Here is a 19,952-nt window from a genome sequence, read left to right as displayed (position 1 = left end):
ATCTTGCTAGGCTGCCCAGGCTGGTCTTGAACTTCTGGCCTCAAGCAATCCTCCGACCTTGGCCTCTCAAAGTTCTAGGATTACAGGCGTGAGCCACCATGCCTGGCTGACCCTCACCTATTTTTTGTTGTTCTTTGTTTGAGACAGGGTCTATCTCCATCTCCTCGGCTGGAGTGCAGTGGCTTCATCATGGCTCACTCCAGCCTCAACCTCCTGGGCTCAAGCAATGCTTACCAGTTCAGCCTCCCGAGTGGCTAAGACTACAGGTGTGCACCACCACACCCTGCTAATTTTTGTATTTTTTGTAGAGATGAGGTCTTGCTATGTTGCCCAGGCTAGTTTCAAACTCCTGGCCTCAGTCAATCCTCCCACCTTGGCCTCCCAAAGTGTTGCTATTACAGGCGTGAGCCACCACCTCTGGCCAGCTCCCACCTGTTGTTGATTAAAGGAGCATCAAAGAATTTGCAGCCTCCAGAAGGAGGTCATTTCCTGCCTCTTGAGTCTCAGCTTCCACATCTATGAAATAAAGTTAATGATCCTTCACTCCAGCATTGTCGTGAAGGCTAAATTAAGTTGCATTTGGAAAAATATCTGGGACACAGTAGGTGTGTTTCTCACACCCAGAGTCAGAATGTTTAGCAGGTTAGTAGATGCCTCCAGAGCATGAAGGGCTCTTCCTGACCCTAAGTGTGAGGAATGCTTTGGGTTAAAAGATTGTACTTTTCTGGGTTCAGGGGAAAGGTGGAGGGCTCAATGAGGTGGCTCACACCAGCAATTCCAATGCTTTGGGAGGCCGAGGTGGGAGGATCACTTGAGCCTCGGAATTTGAGAGCAGCTTAAACAACATAGTAAGACCTTGTTTCTACGCACACACGGTAAGACCTTGTTTCTACGCACACACACACACACACACACACACACGCCAGGCGTGGTGGCATGTGCCTGTAGTTCCAGCTACTCGGGAGGCTGAGGTGGGTGGATTGCTTGAGGGAAGGAGTTTGAGACAAGCCTGGTCAACACAGTGATACCCCATCATCCCCCAAAATCATTTTTCTTTGTTTTAAGGCAGAGCCTCACTCTATTGCCCAGGCTGGAGTGCAGTGGTGTGATCTCACCTCCTTGCAACCTCTGCCTCCCGGGTTCAAGCGATTCTTGTGTCTCAGCCTCCTGAGTAGCTGGGATTACAGGTGTGCACCACCACGCCTGACTAATTTTTGTATTTTTAGCGGAGATGGGGTTTTGCCATGTTGGTCAGGCTGGTCTTGAACTCCTGGCCTCAAGTGATCCGTCTGCCTTGGCCTCCCAAAGTGCTGGCATTACAGGCGTGAGCCACTGTGCCTAGCCACAAATCATTTTGTAAAGGTTAAATTTAATCTCATTTAAGTAATACATATAAGTCTCATTGAATAACTGAAGCCAGTTTGAGGTAAAGTCTATTATTATGTGCATTTTAATTCTTAGTATTAATTTTTAGCATTTAATTACAGCCTCATAAGTACAAATAAAAACAGGACTTGCTATTGTTGCCACCTATTTTCTTTAAAGATGACAAGCAGCATCTTATTTGTGTTAACACAAGTCATCCACATAACAAAGATAGATAAGAAAAGTGGCCAGGTGTGGTGGCTCATGCCTCTGCTGGGACAGGGAACAGAGGGATGCGGAGACCCTGAAGATGCTTTTGGACAATGGTCTGCGGTTAGGACAGTGGCAGGAGATACTATTCACTCAGGGTCTCCAGGACAAGAGATCAGCCTGGCAGTTACATGTGTTTCTTTTCAAACTCGTTGCCAGGTTGGACTGGCCGATGACATCAGAGATTCCGACCTTCCTGATTGGAAGGACCGGACTCTGTGGGCACCTGGAAGTTCAGTTGGATAACAGCATCTTCTCAGAGCTGATCTCCACTCCTGACTTCTCCCAGCCTCGAGAATTGATAACACACTCTTCGGGATCCTACCAGTGCCCACGAGAAGGCCACGGACAGAACAGAGACTAGTTTCCGTGAGAGGGGATAGATTATGGGAAACATCATGACCTGCTGTCTACCGCACCCCCAGGATGAGCAGATCCCCCAGCGGAGCACCTCGGGGTACCCCCTCCAGGAGGTGGTGGATGATAAAGTGTCGGGACCATCAGGTGAGGGGACTGGAGGAAAAAGAAGTGGGATAGGATTCACTAAGATGAAGGAAGGGCGCCGGGCACAATGGCTCACGTCCGTAACCCCAACCCTTTGGGAGGCCGAGGCGGGCCGATCACCTGAGGTCAGGAATTCAAGACCAGCCTGGCCAATATGGTGAAAACCCATCTCTTTTTTTTTTTTTTTTTTTTTTTTTTTTTGAGACGGAGTCTCGCTCTGTCCCCTAGGCTGGAGTACAGTGGCACGATCTCGGCTCACTGCAACCTCTGCCTCCCGGGTTCACGCCATTCTCTTGCCTCAGCCTCTCCGAGTAGCTGGGACTACAGGCGCCTGCCACCACGCCCGGCTAATTTTTTGTATTTTTAGTAGAGACGGGGTTTCACCATGGTCTCGATCTCCTGACCTCGTGATCCACCCGCCTCGACCTCCCAAAGTGCTGGGATTACAAGCGTGAGCCACCACGCCCGGCCAACCCATCTCTACTAAAAGTACAAAAATTAGCCAGGCGGTAGTGGTGCGCACCTGTAATCCAAGCTAATCGGGAGGTTAAGAGAGGAGAATCGCTTGAGCCTGGAAGGAAGAGGTTGCAGTGAGCCGAGATCATGCTACTGCACTCCAGTCTGGGTGAGAGAGTGAGACGCTGTGTCAAAAAAAAAAAAAGAAGGGCCAGAGGTCAGGAAGGAGAACCTGAGGAGGGTGTGTGGGAAGAATGGAGAAATTCAGACCGGGTGCAGTGACTCACACCTGTAATCCCAGCACTTTGGGAAGCCAAGGCAGGCAGATCACTTGAGGCCAGGAGTTTGAGACCAGCCTGGCCAAGATGGTGAAACCCCGTCTCTACTAAAAGGACAAAATTGAGCTGGGCATTATGGCAGGCACCTGTAATCCCAGCTACCTGAGAGGCTGAGGCAGGAGAATAACTGGAATCTGAGAGATGGATGTTGCAGTGAGCTGAGATTGCACCACTACACGCTAGCCTGGGCGACAAAGCAAGATTCTATCTCGAAACAAAAAAAAAAGGAGGGGACTGAGAGAGCCAGGGACCAGGGAAGGACATGAGGCAGTGTTCAGAGGACAGAAAGACAGAAGAATGGGGAGGGGAAGGAGCGGCATGTGGGGTTGAGCAGAGGAGAAAGTCAGAAACATGGCTTGGAGAAGCCAGCAGTCTGTGAGGCTGGGGAGGATGGATAGTGGTTTGGGGTTTGCGGTCGGGCTCTAAGGGGATCAGTTGCAGAAGCGTTACACGGTGGCCTGGTTTCTTTACTCAGCCCCTGGGGGAGATCACAGCCCCCCACGTAGGTCCTTTTGCCTGAAAAGGAAGAAGGAGTGCTCGGACGAATCTGAGGAGTTGTCAGAGGAGTCACAGAAGGAACTCAAGCGACAGCGAGTGTTGCTCATTCTCCCTGAGCACCACGAGGCCTTCAACAGGCTGCTCGGTAGGACACCCCAGAGAGCACCTCCAATCCTGTTCTTCCTAAAAAGAGGAAACTTCCAATAACCACAGTTTTCCAATGGGAAAAATATGCCCCCACTACTGGGTGAGCTCTCCATGCGGGAGGACTCTGAAGTGATCACTCATGAGGGACACTTAGGAGACGACAGAGGATTAGGTAGACTTGACAAAGGTTGGCGCTTGGGATAAGAAAGCTTGGTTTTGGGCCAGGCGCGGTGGCTCCTGCCTGAGATCCCAGCACGTTGGGAGGCTGAGGCAAGAGGATTGCTTGAACTCAGGACTTTGAGGCTGCGGTGAGCTATGACTGCACTACTGCACCCCAGCCTGGGTGACAAAGCAAAACTCTGTGTCAAGAGAAAAACCAAGGCTGGGCACGGTAGCTCATGCCTGTAGTCCCAGCTACTCAGGAGTCCGAGACAGGAGAATCGCTTAAACCAGGGAGGCAGAGGTTGCAGTGAGCCAACATCACGCCACTGCATTCCAGCCTGGCCCACAGAGCAAGACTCTGTCTCAAAATAAACTAATAAATAAATAAAAATAAAAATCAAATGAAGAAAAACAAAATCAATAAACAAAGAAAGTGGTTTCAGCTGTGCCCTCTGAAACTTAATGTCTCTTACTGACTTTTCTAAATCTAAGTGTCTCTATCCATAGTGGAGGATACCAAGGCCATGGTCACACCCTGATGTGACTGTCTCATGAGGAAATGATGGGAATTCCTTTATGACTCTGCAGTGGTCCCTCCGTGTCTGCTGGAGGGGGTCCTGGCTGATTCCCAGCTCTACATCCTGTAGATGCTCACACTCAGGGCCTCCTTCGGCCTCTTCTCAGGGGATTCTCAGAGCAGGAGCCTCTCTCCCTTGCCCAGTGAAACTCATTCTCCCGGCCGGGCGCGGTGGCTCAAGCCTGTAATCCCAGCACTCTGGGAGGCCGAGGCGGGCGGATCACGAGGTCACGAGATCGAGACCATCCTGGCTAACATGGTGAAACCCCGTCTCTACTAAAAATACAAAAAATTAGCCAGGCGTGTTGGCGGGCGCCTGTAGTCCCAGCTACTCGGGAGGCTGAGGCAGGAGAATGGCGTGAGCCCGGGAGGCGGAGCTTGCAGTGAGCCGAGATTGCGCCACTGCACTCCCGCCTGGGGGACAGAGCAAGACTCTGTCTCAAAAAAAAGAAACTCATTCTCCCCTCTCCCATCCACCTCACCCGTGGCCACAATCCTGAGACTTCCCCCCAGGAGGCACACTTCTCCTCGCTGCCCTGCTGCTCCCACGGAAACCCTGTCCTGCTTCTCATGCTGACATCTGCTCTCTAATCACAGAGGATCCTGTCATTAAAAGATTCCTGGCTTGGGACAAAGATCTGAGGGTGTCGGACAAGGTAAGGTTGCTCTCCATGTAGCTGTGTTCCTGTTCCAATGCATGGCCAGGGGGAGGGCGCAGTTTCCAAACCCACAGTTCTCCCTCCACCACCTCCCACCAGATGCTCCTACAGTTTTTTGTTTTTTTGTTTTTTTTGTGAGACAGAGTCTTGCTCTCTTGCCCAGGCTGGAGGGCAGTGTCTCGATCTTGACTCACTGCAGCCGATGCCTCCCGGGTTCAAGCGATTCTCCTGCCTCAGCCTCCAAGCAGCTGGGATTACAGACGTGAACCACCACGCCAGGCTAATTTTTGTGTTTTTAGTAGAGACGGGGTTTTGTCATGTTGGCCAGGTTGGTCCTCAACACCTGACCTCAGGTGATCCACCTGCCTTGGCCTCCCAAAGTGCTGAGATTACAGACGTCAGCCACTGTGCCCGAGCAGCTCCCACGGTCTTGAGTCTCGGCCTCCACACATTTTTTTTTTTTTCTGAAACAGAGTCCAGCTCTGCTCCCCAAGATGGAGTACAGTGGCATGATCATAGCTCACTCTAATTCTTGGGCTCAAGCAATCCTCTTTGCTTAGCCTCCTGAAGAGCTGCCACTAGGCACATGCCACCATGCTCAACTAATTTTTGAAATATTCGTAGAAACAGGGTCTCACTGTGTTGCCCAGGTTGTTCGCAAACTGTTGGGCTCACGTGATCCTCCTGCCTCCACCTCTCAAAGTACTGGGATGACAGGCTTGAGCCGCCACTCCTGGCTATTTTTATGATTTGTCAGCATCTCCCTCGGGACTTGCTGGTCTCTTGCAGAGTGAATGAGTGGCCCCTGCCTCTCCTACAGGTCGTTTGGGATCTGAGCCCTCGGCCACAGTCTGGCCGCAGCCCTGAAGCTCCTGGCCCCTCTACTCTCAGCTCTTTGGGACAGTTCTCTGCCTGGCACACAAAAGACCCTCCTGACACCAGCCGACCTAGACACACCCCCTCCAGAGATCCCATCGGAGCCCACCATCCTGGAAGCATCACCGAAAACCCTTCCCTCTGGCTTCTCGGATTTGCATCCGACCTTCGAATACCCCTCCACCCCGCAATTTCCACATGAGCACAGTCACCCCAACGCTGAGGTCCCTTCTCTGATGGGCAACCCCTCCCCAGTCCCCCATTCCACTATCTCCACAATCTTCCTCTCCCAAGATGTGACCTCTCCTTCTCTGTGTTCTTTTCTCTCCATCAGTACCTCTTGGCTATGGTCATAGCGTATTTTAGGCGGGCCGGCCTCCTCTCCTGGCAATACCAACGCATTCATTTCTTCCTGGCTCTGTGAGTGGTTTGCTACCTCCTATCGGTCAATATCTAATGCCCTGGGACAGCCGGGGAAGTGGGATTCCAGCCTTTCATTTATTCTTTCACCTATTTGTCCTCTTTACTCTGTGTACAAAAAAGACAGGATTATAGCATCTTAGACTGTTGTTTCTAAAAAGAAACTCAGGCTGCGCGTAGTGGCTTACGCCAGTAATCCCAGCACTTTGGGAGGCTGAGGCAAGCGGATAACCTGAGGTCGGGAGTTCGAGACCAAGCTGGTCAACGTGGGAAAACGCCGTCTCTATTAAAAATAGAAAAATTAGCCGGGCGTGGTGGTGTGCACCTGTAATCCCAGCTACTCGGGAGGCTGAGGCAACAGAACCCCTTGAACCCAGGAGGTGGAGGTTGCAGTAAGCTAAGGTTAAGCCACTGTACTCCAGCCTGGGTGACAGAGCGAGACTTTTCTGAAAGAAAAAAAAAAGCCAAAAATCCCGAAAATCCAATGCCAGTGTACAAATAAAAAAGAGGCCGGGTGCGGTGGCCCATGCCTGTAATCCCAACACTTTGGGAAGCCAAGGCGGGTGGATCACAAGGTCAGGAGAGCGAGACCATCCTGGCTAACACGGTGAAACCCCGTCTCTACTTAATAATAATAATAATAATTAGCCAGGTGTGGTGGCGGGTGCCCGTAGTCCCAGCTACTCGGGAGGCTGAGGCAGGAGAATGGCGTGAATCCGGGAGGCGGAGCTTGCAGTGAGTGAGATCACACCACTGCACTCCAGCCTGGGCGACAGGGCGAGACTCCATCTCAAAAAAATAAATAAATAAAACAAAAGGAACTATAAACCGCTCCCAAGGAGAGAAGAAAAGGAGCAGAGGAATGGACATGACACTTCCCCCAGCAAGTAGATGTTTCCGGTTCTCTCTCTGTCCTTCCCACATCAACCACAAACGCCATCAACCTCCTCCGGGTTCCCATGACAGAGATCACTGTTCAGGTCCCCCTCGCATCACTCGAATCCACTGTCAAATGCTCCCTGCTGGGGTCTCCTGGAGTCTCTCCCCAAGCCAGGGGGCTTCCTAGGGCAGCCTGAGCATCTTTCCAAAGCATGACAACCTCACTGCCCATCTGAACAACTTCATTAGCTGATGTCTTTCTCTACCGAGGCCAGGGTCCACAGTGCCAATTCCGCCCTCTCTACAATCCCTACAGGCACACTGGCTTGCCATCTTGGTGTTCTCTGGTTTGGCTTCACTGCTTCTTCCAAATGCCCTCCACCCGACTTTGCTTTTGTGTTTTCTGTCTGCGTGTCCCGCACACATGTGGTTCTGAAGGGAAGGACCCATTCCTTGAACTCAGTTCACCCCACAGCCTCTGGGATGCCTTCCCTCATCTTCCAACTTCTGCATGCCCATAGCTCTCTAGTTACATCCTGGACACTGGGATAAGGTCATCTGCCCTGATTACTCCCAGTCCCATTAGACTAGACGCCTGTAGAAGGCAGGGTCCTGGCAAGATATCAATGTATCCAATTTCTTTTATTTTTTTGAGACAGACTTGCCCTGTCCCCCAAGCTGGAGTGCAGTGGTGAGATCATAGCTCACTGCAGCCTTCATATCCTGGGCTCAAGCGATCCTCCCACCTCAGCCTCTTGATTAGCTCCGACTACAGGGCTGTGCCACCACACCTGGACAGTTTGTTTATTTATTTATTTATTTATTTATTGAGACAGAGTCTTGCTCTGACTGGAGAATGGAGTGGCCCAATCTCGACTCACTGCAACCTCCGCCTCCTGGGTTCACACAATTCCTATGCTTCAGCCTCTTGAGGAGATACGAATAACGCATATGCTACCACACCAGGATGATTTTTGTATTTTTCGTAGGGATGGGGTTTCTCCATGTTGACCAGGCTGGTCTCCAACTCCTGGTCTCAAGCGATCCACCCGCTTCAGCCTTCTAAAGTGCTGGGATTACAGGCATGAGCCACCGCGTCTGGCATATTTCTTATACTTGTAATAGAGGTGAGGGTCTTGCTATGTTGCCCAGGCCCGTGTCAAACTCCTGGCCTCAAGTGATCCTCCTGCTTCGGCCTCCCAATGTGCTGGGATTCCAGGCAAAAGCCACCACTCTTGGTCACCAATTAGGTTTTTGCCTCCATCCTGAAGGAGTGGGAGACGCCCTTGATCAGGTCTCTGTCCAGCAGAGCCCTCCTGAGGAAGGCGTGGCTCTCTGCAGGGTGGGTGCCAGTCCTGAGCTAGGGACGGTCCCCTGCCCTCCTCTCTGGGAAGCTGACCTCAGCCGGAGGTCTCTCCTGGTGGTGCCCCTGAGCAGTAACCTGATTTCTGTCCCCAGCTACCTGGCCAATGACATGGAGGAGGACGACGAGGCCCCCAAACAAAACATCTTCTACTTCCTGTACGGGGAGACCCGCTCTCACGTACCCTTGTTCCATAAGCGTCGGTTCCAGTTACGCCGTTCCATGACCGGGAGGGCCAGGGAGAACCGCTCTCAGATAGCCTTGTTCCACAAGCTTCGGTTCCAGTTCTTCTGTTCCATGCGCTGCAGGGCTTGGGTTTCCCCGGAGGAGTTGGAGGAGGTGGGTGGGGCCTGGGGAGGTGGGGAGGAATCGGGTGGGCTGGAGGCTGGATGAGGGGAGGGAGGGGTATCCTGGGGAGTCCCTGTCTTCTCAAAGGGCGTCTGGTTTTCCAGATCCAGGCTTATGACCCACAGCATTGGGTGTGGGCGCGAGATCGCGCTCGCCTTTCCTAGAGCTCCAGGGACCGTGGAGGCCTGAGGTCATCGGCCTGAGAGAAGGTACATCTGCATCCTCCGGCGTATAGGCAGAATATTGGGGTCTATTTCGGAAATCCGAGGAACCCAAATGCTTGATCCGGCTTCAAGCCTGGGCAACATGGCGAGATCCCCTCTCCACAAAAATACAAAAATTAGCCAGGCGATGTGGGAGGCATCTCTACTCCCAACAACTCAGGAGGCTGAGGCGGGAGGATCGCTGGAGCCTGGGAGGTCAGGGCCGCAGGGAGCCCTGATCCTGCCACTGCGCTCCAGCCCGGGTGACAGAGTGAGACCCTGCCTCAAGAATAATCATAAATACTGAGTTCGGGGAGGTTCATTATGATTGACGCACCTGAGGTACCGATTTGCGTCGAGGGTTCAGTGAAGCTTTGGTTTACATTTTGTGCAGCTAACCACGTTGAGCACAGAGCATGAGACTTCGTCATGAGGAGGGAGGATTAGGATTAGGCTTCCGGACTCGTGGTTCACGATGTTGTCACTTTAGAAACAGAGCTAGCATGGTTACAAGTTTAGATCTTAAGTGACACGAAAGGCCCCAGCTGTGATGAAGTTCAAAGCCACATTCTCTGAGGGTGCCCTACTCCCTGGGCAGACCCACCCAAAGTCCTTGCTATGAAGCAGATCACTGGGGCTGACCTTGGGTGTATTAAGTGAGTTTTGGAGTCATGGTCACCAAAGTGTGAGTATCACAGTTGAACACGATGGTTCAGAAGCAGGGTATAGAATGAAAGGCAGGAGATAAAAGTGCATTTCTGTGCATTTCTCAATTGCTCTGAACTCTAGTTAGACTTGACATGGGACGTGAATAACCTTCCTGTCTAGAGAGCTGCCTCCTTGAAGCGTCACATCGTCTCTCTCACTTCCAGAACACTGGGCCCAGGGGAGATGCGGATTTTCAGCAGGAACTTTATTCCAATGCTAATGGCAGACACCAGGAAGGAGGAGAGGAGCGATGTGTGCAGATCATCTAGAAGAACCTGGACCGTTCTTGTTGGAGCTGAATACAGTGATCACGTTGTCCTCCTAGGAGCAGGGGTGGGGGTGGGGGTGGGGGTTGGGGTACTTCTAGGAGTCCTTGGGGAAAAGTAAGAAACCAGGAGTGTTTCCAGCGATGTAGTAGTTCCGCTAAATTCTTATAAAAATAAATGTTTATTTCATATTTAGTGTATGTTTGAAATGTGAGAATTCAGATGTAATTTTTTTACCTTGCATTGGCATGTTTGTATGTTACTTTAAAGAAGATGTGTGTTCTAAAGGAGGGCATGAGCTGTGTGTTTTCAAGAGAACAATGCAGTGCGTCTCTTGGGGAAACATAATAAAGATCAACTTTTCTCACCTTCACAGCGAGTGTGATCACATTGGTCTGGATTGATTATTTGCTGTCAAGTGATGTTTTTCCTTAATGGGGTTGTGGTTATTTGAACATATTTATTAGCTCTGGAACATAATCCTGTGTTGTTTTTTTATGTAGAAAAAAACATAAGGCTGGGTGCAGTGCTCACACCTACAATCCCAGCAGTTTTGGAGGTCATGGCGGGAGGATCACTTGAGGCCAGGAGTTTGAGGCCAGTCTCAGCAATACAGCATCTACATCTATTTTTAATTTTTATTTTTTAAAGAAAAACAATAGAAGAGAAGGCTGATCCCAAGCTACAGGGTTTTGGTTTGTTTGTTTGTTTGTTTTGGAGACAGAATCTTGCTCTGTCTCCAGGCTGGAGTGCAGTGGTACAACCTCGGCTCCCTGCAACTTTCACCTCCCGGTTCAAGGGAATTCTCCCGCCTCAGCCTCCCAAGTAGCTGGGACTACAGGCACCCGCCTGTACGTCCGACTAACTTTTGTAAAAATAGAGAGAAGGTTTCACCATGTTGGCCAGGCTGCTCTCGAACTCCTGACTTCAAGTGATCCACCCACTTCAGCCTCCCAAAGTGCTGGGATTACAGGCACGAGCTACTGCGCCCAGATGCCAAGCTAGAGTTTTAAGGCAGGAAATGAGAGAAAGATATTGAGAGAGGAAAACCTGGTGGTAAGAAAACTCTAAAGGTGGCCGGGTGTGGTGGCTCACGCCTGTGATCCCAGCAGGAGTTTGAGACCAGCCTGGCCAACATGGTGAAACCCTGTCTCTACTAAAAATACAAGAATTAGGCAGGCGTGGTGGTGCACGCCTGTAATCCCAGCTATTTGGGAGGCTGAGGCAGGAGAATCACTAGCAGAGAGTGTGTCTCCCCACCCCCTCTCAAAAAAAAAGGAAAGTTCCTGCAGGAGTTCAAGCTGTGAAAGGCAGGCACTCTGCCATGCAATTCTTTGTGATTTTTCTTTTTTCTTTTTGGAGTCGGGGTCTGGCGCTGTCACCCAGACTGGGGTGCAGTGGTGTGGTCATAGCTCACTGCGGCCTCAGACTCAATCTCAAGCGATCTTCTTACCTTGCCTTTGAAATTGCTGGGATTATAAGCATGAGCCACCGCATCTGGCCTGTGTGACACAATTCTGTTTTTTGTTTTGTTTTGTTTTGTTTTTTGAGATGGAATCTCGCTTTGTCAGCCAGGCTGGAGTGCGGTGGCGTCCTCTTGGCTCCCTGCAAGCTCCGCCTGCTAGGTTTACGCCATTCTCCTGCCTCAGCCTCCCAAGTAGCTGGGACTACAGGCGCCCGCCACCACACCCAGCTAATTTTTTGTATTTTTAGTAGAGAAGGGGTTTCACTGTGTTATCCAGGATGGTCTCGATCTCCTGACCTCGTGATCTGCCTGCCTCGGCCTCCCAAAGTGCTGGGATTACGGGCGTGAGCCACCGTGCCCGGCCTGTGTGATGCAATTCTGATGTCAACTCCCTGATGTTACCTCAAACGCCACAGGTTAAGGCCACCAGGCCCCAATAGGCTGCCCTCGCTTTAGACGCAGCTGCAGGCTTGGGTGTCCTCAGACCACAGGTACTTCTCACCAACTGGCTGTAAATTTGGAGGTTCCCACCATGCCTTCAAGTTTGATAATTCACTATAACAACTCACAGAACTCAGAAAAGCATGATACTTTTTTTTTTTTTTTCTAAGATGGAGTCTTGCTCTGTCGCCCAGGCTGGTCTTGAACTCCTGACCTCAGGTGATCCGCCCACCTTGGCCTCCCAAAGTGCTGGGATTACAGGATTGCAGGTTCAAGCGAGTCTCCTACCTCAGCCTCCTGAGTAGCTGGGATTATAGGCGCCTGCCACCACGCCTGGCTAATTTTTTTTGTTTTGTTTTTTTGAGAAGGAGTCTTGCTCTGTCGCTCAGGCAGTGGCGGGATCTCTGCTCACTGCAAGCTCCACCTCCCAGATTCATGCCATTCTCCTGCCTCAGCCTCCTGAGTAGCTGGGACTATATGCGCCCGCCACCACGCCCGGCTAATTTTTTGTGTTTTTAGTAAAGATGGGGTTTCACAGTGTTAGTCAGGATGGTCTCCATCTCCTGACCTCGTGATCCGCCCGCCTCGGCCTCCCAAAATACTGGGATTATAGGCATGAGCCACAGCGCCCTGCCTGACTGTTCTACTTTTAACTGGGAAGAGTGATTTCCTTGGAAAGTCCGTAACTGCTGGGAACAGATGCTTAATTTTCAAACTGAATTTCAAGCTCAAATGTAAATTACTTACACTCTAGTAATTCCTATAAAAAAGAGGAAAAGCATGGTATCTTCTAGGAAAGAAAATATAATTTACATTAACTTGAAGTCATTAATTACTGTAACTACAAAACCACTCAGAATCTGCTGTACATTCATTTACATTTTTCTTTAGCATATTTCCTCCAACAAAAGCAACCCTATGATATTTTCTTAAAGAACATCTATCACATGTAAAAAGTAAAGTGTCAACTAACCTTATCTTCATTTTGCAGTTTCACATCATATCTGTGAGCCAGAAATTTTGGAGGAGCCCACTTCCTTTCTCCTTTTTTTAATGAAGTAGGAAGTTTTTTTGGTGATCTACATGCTCTGTCATCTAGTCAAATCATAGAAAATTAGTGAAAAACCATTATTTTAATCCTTTTCATTCATTCATTAACAAGTCTTTTTTTTTTTTTTGAGACGGAGTCTCGCTCTGTCCCCCAGGCTGGAGTGCAGTGGCGCGATCTCGGCTCACTGCAAGCTCCGCCTCCCGGGTTCACGCCATTCTCCTGCCTCAGCCTCCCGAGCAGCTGGGACTACAGGCGCCTGCCAACACGCCCGGCTAATTTTTTGTATTTTTAGTAGAGATGGGGTTTCACCGTGTTAGCCAGGATGGTCTCGATCTCGTGACCTCGTGATCCGCCCGCCTCGGCCTCCCAAAGTGCTGGGATTACAGGCTTGAGCCACCGCGCCCGGCTCATTAACAAGTCTTAACTGAACATCTGGTCTTCACTAGGCAATGGGTGATATAGTACAAAAATGAATCATAATGTCCTTAACTTCAAGGAGCTGAAGTCTATGAGGAGAGTCGGCAAGTAAATAACTAGAATGTAGTGAACAGTGTAATAGAAGTTGGTAAAGAAAAACACTATGAGAGGCCGGGCGTGGTGGCTCACTCCTGTAATCCCAGCACTTTGGGAGGCTGAGGCGGGCAGATCACCTGAGGTCAGGAGTTCGAGACCAGCCTGACCAACATGGAGAAACTCCATTTCTACTAAAAATACAAAATTAGCCGGGCTTGGTGGTGCATCCCTATAATCCCAGCTACTCGGGAGGCTGAGGCAGGAGAATCACTTGAACCTGGGAGGCAGGGGTTGCAGTGAGCCAAGATCACGCCATCGCACTCCAGCCTAGGCAACAGAGCAAGACTCCATCTCAAAAAAAAAAAAAAAAAAAAAAAGGAAAGAAAAACACTATGAGAACACAGAGAAGGAATACCTAACTTAGTCTGGAAGGTAGGTAGAAAGATGAGTAAGAATATGACTTGGGCCAGGTGTGGTAGTTCATGCCTGTAATCCCAGCACTTTGAGAGGCCATGGTAGGCAGGTCCCTTGAGTCCAGGAGTTCGAGACCAGCCTGGGCAACATGGTGAAACCCTGTCTCTATAAAAATTACAAAAAATTAGCCAGGTGTGGTGGCACATGCCTGTAGTCACAGCTACTTGGGCGGCTGGGGTAGGATGCCTTGAGCCTGGGAGGTCAGGGCTGCAGTGAGCCCTAATCTTGAGACAGAGTGAAACCCTGTCTCAAAAAAAAAGAGAATACGACCAAAAAAGAATATGACCTGTTCAGAGATTGCAAGCAATGAGGTGTGGTTAAATATGATGTATACTAGAGTCAAAAAAATTCTAAAAGGTAAGCCAGAGCCATATTAGAAAGAGCCTTGTATACCATTTAAAGATATTAGAATTTGTCTTGCTAGCAGTGAAGAACCAATGACAGACTGTGGCTCTAACTAACTACGGTGCATTTTGGAAAGATCAATATAAAATGGGGCCCGTCACAGTGGCTCGTGCCTGTAATCCCAGCACTTTGAGGGGCCGAGGCAGGAGGATCACTTGAGCTCAAGAATTCGAGACCAGTCTGGCCAGCATGGTGAAACCGTGTCTCTACAAAAAATAGAAAAAATTAGCTGGGAATGGTGGCGCGCGCCTGTAATCCCAGCTACTCAGGAGGCTTGGCAGGAGAATTGCTTCAACCCGGGAGGTAGAGGTTGCAGTGAGCCAAGATCATGCCAGTGCACTCCAGCCTGGGCAACAGAGCAAGACTCCGTCTCAAAAAAAAAAAAAAAAAGACGAATATAAAATGGGAAGTTGATACTGAAAATAAGGAAATTGGAAGATACAATGCTAAACATCTGAATTAGGCTGGGCACAGAGGCTCACACATGTAATCCCAGAACTCTGGGAGGCTGAGGTGGGGAGACTGCTTGAGCCCAGGAGTTTAAGTCAAGCCTTAGCCACATGGTTAGACCCTGTCTCTAAACAAACAAACAAAAAAAATTAGCCAGGTATAGTGATGCACATGCATGGTCCCAGCTACTCAGGAGGCTGAGGCAGGAGGATCACTTGAGCCTGGGAGGTTGAGGCTGCACTGGGCTATGACCACACACTGCACTCCATCCTGGACAACAGAGCAAGACCCTGTCTCAAAAATAAACAAACATCTGAACTGATGTAACTGTAATACAGAAGGAAAGAGAGTCAAAATTCTTCCAGTTTGTGACCAACTAGACGTGAGAATGTTAAAGGTATTTTAACTTTTCTGCCTTAGACACAAGGTGGATGGACGGTGAGCCAAATAAAACAATCAGAGAACAGTTCTTATTTACCTGCCTTGGGATACAAGAAGAGTGAGGTCAATTAAGCTTTACACAAGTTGAATCTAAATTGCATAAAGGAGGGGCCAGGTCACGCCTGTAATTCCAGCACTTTGGGAGGCCAAGGCAGGCAGATCACCTGAGGTCCAGAGTTCAAGACCAGCCTGGCCAGCATGGTGAAACCCCGTCTCTACTAAAAATACAAAATTAGCTGGTCATGGTAGCGTGCTCCCATAGTCCCAGCTACTGGGGAGGCTGACACAGGAGAATCGCTTGAACCCATGAGGCGAAGGCTGCAGTGAGCCAAGATCGTGCCACTGCACTCCAGCCTGGGTGACAGAGCAAGACCCCGTCTCAAAAATTAATAAATAAATACATACATACATACATACATACATACATACATACATAAATTGCATGTAGGACAGGCAAGTAAAGATCAAGTCTACTGTTAAAAGTCTGACCCAGGCTTGGAAATCACCAGGCTACATATAGTTAAGAATTCAAACTGTGGCATGAATAGCATATAACATTACACTACGCAAACTGAAAAACAGAAGGCAAAGAATAGAATCCTGTGGAAAAAGTCAAAGGAATGGCAGGGAAGGAAGGAAGTAAAGAAACGGAATACCTGGAGCACTAGGAGACAGTGGTATCAAGCTAAGAGATATGAGTGACCAACAGTATTAAATGTAACAGATGCAGCACTATTCACAATAGCAAAGACATGGAATCAACCGAAATGCCAACGACGGACACAAGAAAGAAAAGGTGGTACACATACACCATGGAAGACGATGCAGCCATAAAAAGGAATGAGATCATGTCCTTTGCAGGGACATGAATGAAGCTGGAGGCTATTATCCTTGCAAACTAACACAGGAACAGAAAACCAAATACTGCATGTTCTCACTTGTAAGTGGGAGCTAAATGATGAGAACACATGGACACATTGAGGGGAACAACACACACTGGGGCCTTTTGAAGAAAAACAACTAATGGGTACTAGGCTTAACACTTGGGTGATGAAATAATCTATGCAACCAACCCCTACGACACAAGTTTACCTACGCAACAACCCTGCACTTCTACTCTTGAACTTAAACGTTAAAAAATAAATAAATATTAATAAATATAACAGAAAAGTCAAACACAGGCCAAAAAGAAATCTCTGCATTTGACAATTAAGAGGACACTTGTAAACTTAATAGGAACTATTTCAGGAATATAGAGGCAGAAGTAAGACCACCATAAAACTGATGTTAGGAAAGCAGAGAGAATATTCCTAACCAAAACACTTCTCAACCTCAAGGAATTGCAAGTAATGCCCTTATTACAAAACTTCAATATCAAAAAGAAGAGGGAAACTAGAAAACACAGACGTTAGCATTCACAATACAGGAGAAAACAAAACTGAAGTATCAACAACTTGGGATGGACCAACTACAATGACACTCTCAGAAGTTTGCTTCAAACTACATTAAGAAAATACCTCAAAAACCATCTGCACAGATCCAAAACATCTAGAGACACAAAATAGAATGGGAGACAGACAACATCACATTCTAATGCAAAGTTTGTACCAGTTAAACAGTGAGATAACATTATTTGATCCTCTAACACTCATGTGGAGGGAGACCAATACACACCAAACACTTGGTGTGCCTACATTTTTGGAGACAACAATAATCAAGTCCAGTCAAATTCTTTATTAATGAAGGCCTCAGAGGCTGAACGGTCTTCCCAGGGAGCCAAATCTCAGTTCTTCAATTTTAAAGACACTATTGTTAGAGTCTCCAGGTCCCTAGGACATCATGGTTTCAGGATTCTACCTGCTCCCATGTGAGAGGGACTTAGATTACAGATTATGGAGAGAAAAAAGTTGCAACTGACCCTTGAACAGCATGGGGGTTAGGGCTCTGACCTCTCCGCCTCTCGCAGTCAAAAACCTGTGTATACAGCCACGCACAGTGCATCATGCCTGTAATTCAGCATGAGGCCGAGGCCGAGGCCGCAAGGAGGTACAGACTGCAGTAAGCTGTGATCACAACACTCCACTCCAGCCTGGGGGAAACAGAGTAAGACCCTGTTTCAAAAAACAAGAGGTCAAGGCAGGAGGATCGCTTCAACTCACGAGTACAAGACCAGCCTGAACAACATCGTGAGAACCGACCTCTACAAAAAAAAAAAAACTACAAAAATTAGCTGGGTGTGGTGGTGCATGCCTACAGTCCCAGCTACTTGGGAAGCTGAGGTGGGAGGATCGCTTCGGCCAGGAATGTCGAGGCTGCAGTGAGCCATGATCGTGCCACTGCACTCCAGCCTGGGTGACAGAGCAAGACCTTATCTATGAAAAGCCAAAAAAGGACACTAGGACAATTAGCAATTTACTAGAGAGATGAACTAGCATCACATAAAATTATTGAGGTCACTGCAACAGCAACCGGAGGTCATTAGGAAATGATTACAGTAGTATAGTACGTACTACAGTTCATTCTATTATTATTTAATACTGAATCTTCATATTGTTCTTCACTGAGAATGGTGCCATGTATGGTCTGTTTGTGTAAGTTTTGATAAATTTTAACTTTTTATCATAGATTTCTGTATATATTTTATGGTAGCAAGTGATAAAACAGACTAGTATCTACATGTATTTTATGCATTTATGACATACCTCTTCGTTCTTTTTTACAATATTTCTAGGTTACTCAGTTTGTCTCTGAGTTTTTTCAGAAACTGTCACAAGCCTCCAAAGAATTTTCCAATACATTCATTGAAAAAATATTGAGAGATGGATAAGTGCCACAAAAAAAAGAAAAATTCCATTCATACGTGGACCTGTGCAGTTCAAACTTGTGTTGTTCAAGGGTGAGCTGTACCTAAAACCATCACATTGGCTTATGTGAACATCAGGGTTAGAATTTGCTCTTCCTACCTTGATCACCCCCCAACAGATAAATACACATTTCCACTTCAAGACAAAAGGAAAGCAGACTTTCCTTGCCATCTTGAGTAGCTAGCAATGTGCACACAGCTTCTGTGTTGTTTTTTTTTGTTTTTGTTTTTGAGACGGAGTTTTGCTCTTGCGGCCCTGCTCTTGGGGCACAGGCTAGAGTACAATGGTGCGATCTCAGTTCACTGCAAACTCCACCTCCTGGGTTCAAGCGATTCTCCTGCCTCAGCTTCCCGAGTAGCTGGGATTACAATCACCCACCACCACAATCCGCTAATTTTTGTATTTTTAGTAGAGACGGGGTTTCACCATATTGACCAGGCTGGTCTCGAACTCTTGACCTCAGATGATCCGCCCTCCTCGGCCTCCCAAAGCGCTGGGATTACAGGCAGGAGCCACAGCACTCGGCCCTGCACAGAGCTTTCTAAGCAACTAGAGGAAACGACTTCCCAATGATCTTAATCATTTAGGGATATTCAAGTCTTGACTCATGTTGTGGACATTTTAGTTGTTCTATGAATCATAAATGAACAAAATCATGTCTACATAAAAAATCACACATTTAGTTGCTAGAGAACCCTAAAAGATGTGTTCATAATAAAATAAACAGGATCTCATAAAGCACTAAGGAAAGCTAATATCAAACATACTAATACTCTCTCTCCTTCCTTCATCCTCTTTCAAAACTGTCTCCTTCTTCTGATGGTCCTGAGCAATCTGCCTGGAATTGTCTTTGTCACTTGATGGAGAATCACAGGCACCATCAGATTTCTTCTCAGTGGCCTCTTCATCCACTTTCTCCAGAGGATGAATCTTCACAATCTTCACCTTGAGCATTTTCTCCTTCCCAACCTATAAAGGAGACAGTACAGAAAATCAGAGATAATAAATAAGAACCAGAAACGTGAAGATGTTTAGAATATATCATCCAAGGCCGGGTGCGGTGGCTCACGCTTGTAATCCCAGCACTTTGGGAGGCCGAGGCAGGCGGATCACGAGGTCAGGAGATCGAGACCACGGTGAAACCCCGTCTCTACTAAAAATACAAAAAGTTAGCCGGGCGTGGTGGCGGGCGCCTGTAGTCCCAGCTACTCGGAGAGGCTGAGGCAGGAGAATGGCGTGAACCCAGGAGGCGGAGCTTGCAGTGAGCCGAGATTGCGCCACTGCACTCCAGCCTGGGTGACACAGTGAGACACCATCTCAAAAAAAAAAAAAAAAAAAAAAAAAAAAAAAAAAAAAAAAAAAAAAAAGAATATATCATCCAATACGCATGCCTCCTCAACCAACAAAAAATGATTGAAACAGTAAAGCATCCAAGTACAATGAACTCTTTCCAACTTTTTTTCTCAAGACTTCCAGGGTGAAATATGACACCCTAAAAAAATGAAATGATCACAATCTAGGTTCATGATTCATGTAAAATGCCAATATACAAGGCCAAAAGGCAATCACTGTACCAGCCTAAAATACGTGAACATGGTTCAAGAATTTACATTTTTTTATGTATTTACTTACTTGTTTTTTTTTTTTTTGAGATGGAGTCTCGCTCTGTCGCCCAGGCTGGAGTGCAGTGGCGCAATCTCGGCTCACTGCAAACTCCGCCTCCCGGGTTCACGCCATTCTCCTGCCTCAGCCTCTCCGAGTAGCTGGGACTACAGGCGCCCGCCACCACGCCCGGCTAATTTTTTTGTA

The 19,952-nt window shown here is 48.2% G+C and overlaps 2 protein-coding genes across 6 annotated transcripts in view; one reads left to right on the top strand and one right to left on the bottom strand.

Moving 5' to 3' along the window:
* The window catches only part of LOC129489778 (ephrin type-B receptor 4-like), an 82,470-nt gene that overhangs the window by 37,894 nt on the left and 24,624 nt on the right, over positions 1-19,952 (bottom strand). Inside the window, 1 exon segment of the mRNA XM_063646336.1 lies at positions 18,911-19,112. Coding sequence (XP_063502406.1) covers positions 18,911-19,112 — 202 coding nt within the window.
* On the top strand, positions 1,433-10,101 carry LOC129489797 (speedy protein E12-like). Of its 5 annotated transcripts, XM_055292925.2 has the most exons (7): positions 1,437-2,139; positions 3,409-3,576; positions 4,915-4,973; positions 6,187-6,272; positions 8,610-8,853; positions 8,967-9,071; positions 9,938-10,101. In XM_055292925.2, exons 1-6 carry the CDS (start codon positions 2,022-2,024, stop codon positions 9,024-9,026), a joined length of 735 nt encoding a protein of 244 aa, XP_055148900.1. In that variant the 5' UTR covers positions 1,437-2,021; the 3' UTR covers positions 9,027-9,071; positions 9,938-10,101. The 5 variants fall into 5 exon arrangements, 3 of the variants coding, with proteins under 3 accessions (XP_063502515.1, XP_063502514.1, XP_055148900.1); XR_010122572.1 differs by lacking the exons at positions 8,967-9,071; positions 9,938-10,101 and adding an exon at positions 5,797-6,076 and having other exon boundaries at positions 1,433-2,139; positions 8,610-8,648; XR_010122571.1 differs by lacking the exons at positions 8,967-9,071; positions 9,938-10,101 and having other exon boundaries at positions 1,433-2,139; positions 5,797-6,272; positions 8,610-8,667.

The sequence above is a fragment of the Symphalangus syndactylus genome, chromosome 9 (assembly GCF_028878055.3).
Source record: "Symphalangus syndactylus isolate Jambi chromosome 9, NHGRI_mSymSyn1-v2.1_pri, whole genome shotgun sequence".
In the NCBI taxonomy this organism is placed as follows: domain Eukaryota; kingdom Metazoa; phylum Chordata; class Mammalia; order Primates; family Hylobatidae; genus Symphalangus; species Symphalangus syndactylus.
Note: the sequence above shows the minus strand (reverse complement) of the source record. Positions and strands in the feature narration are given on the sequence as shown.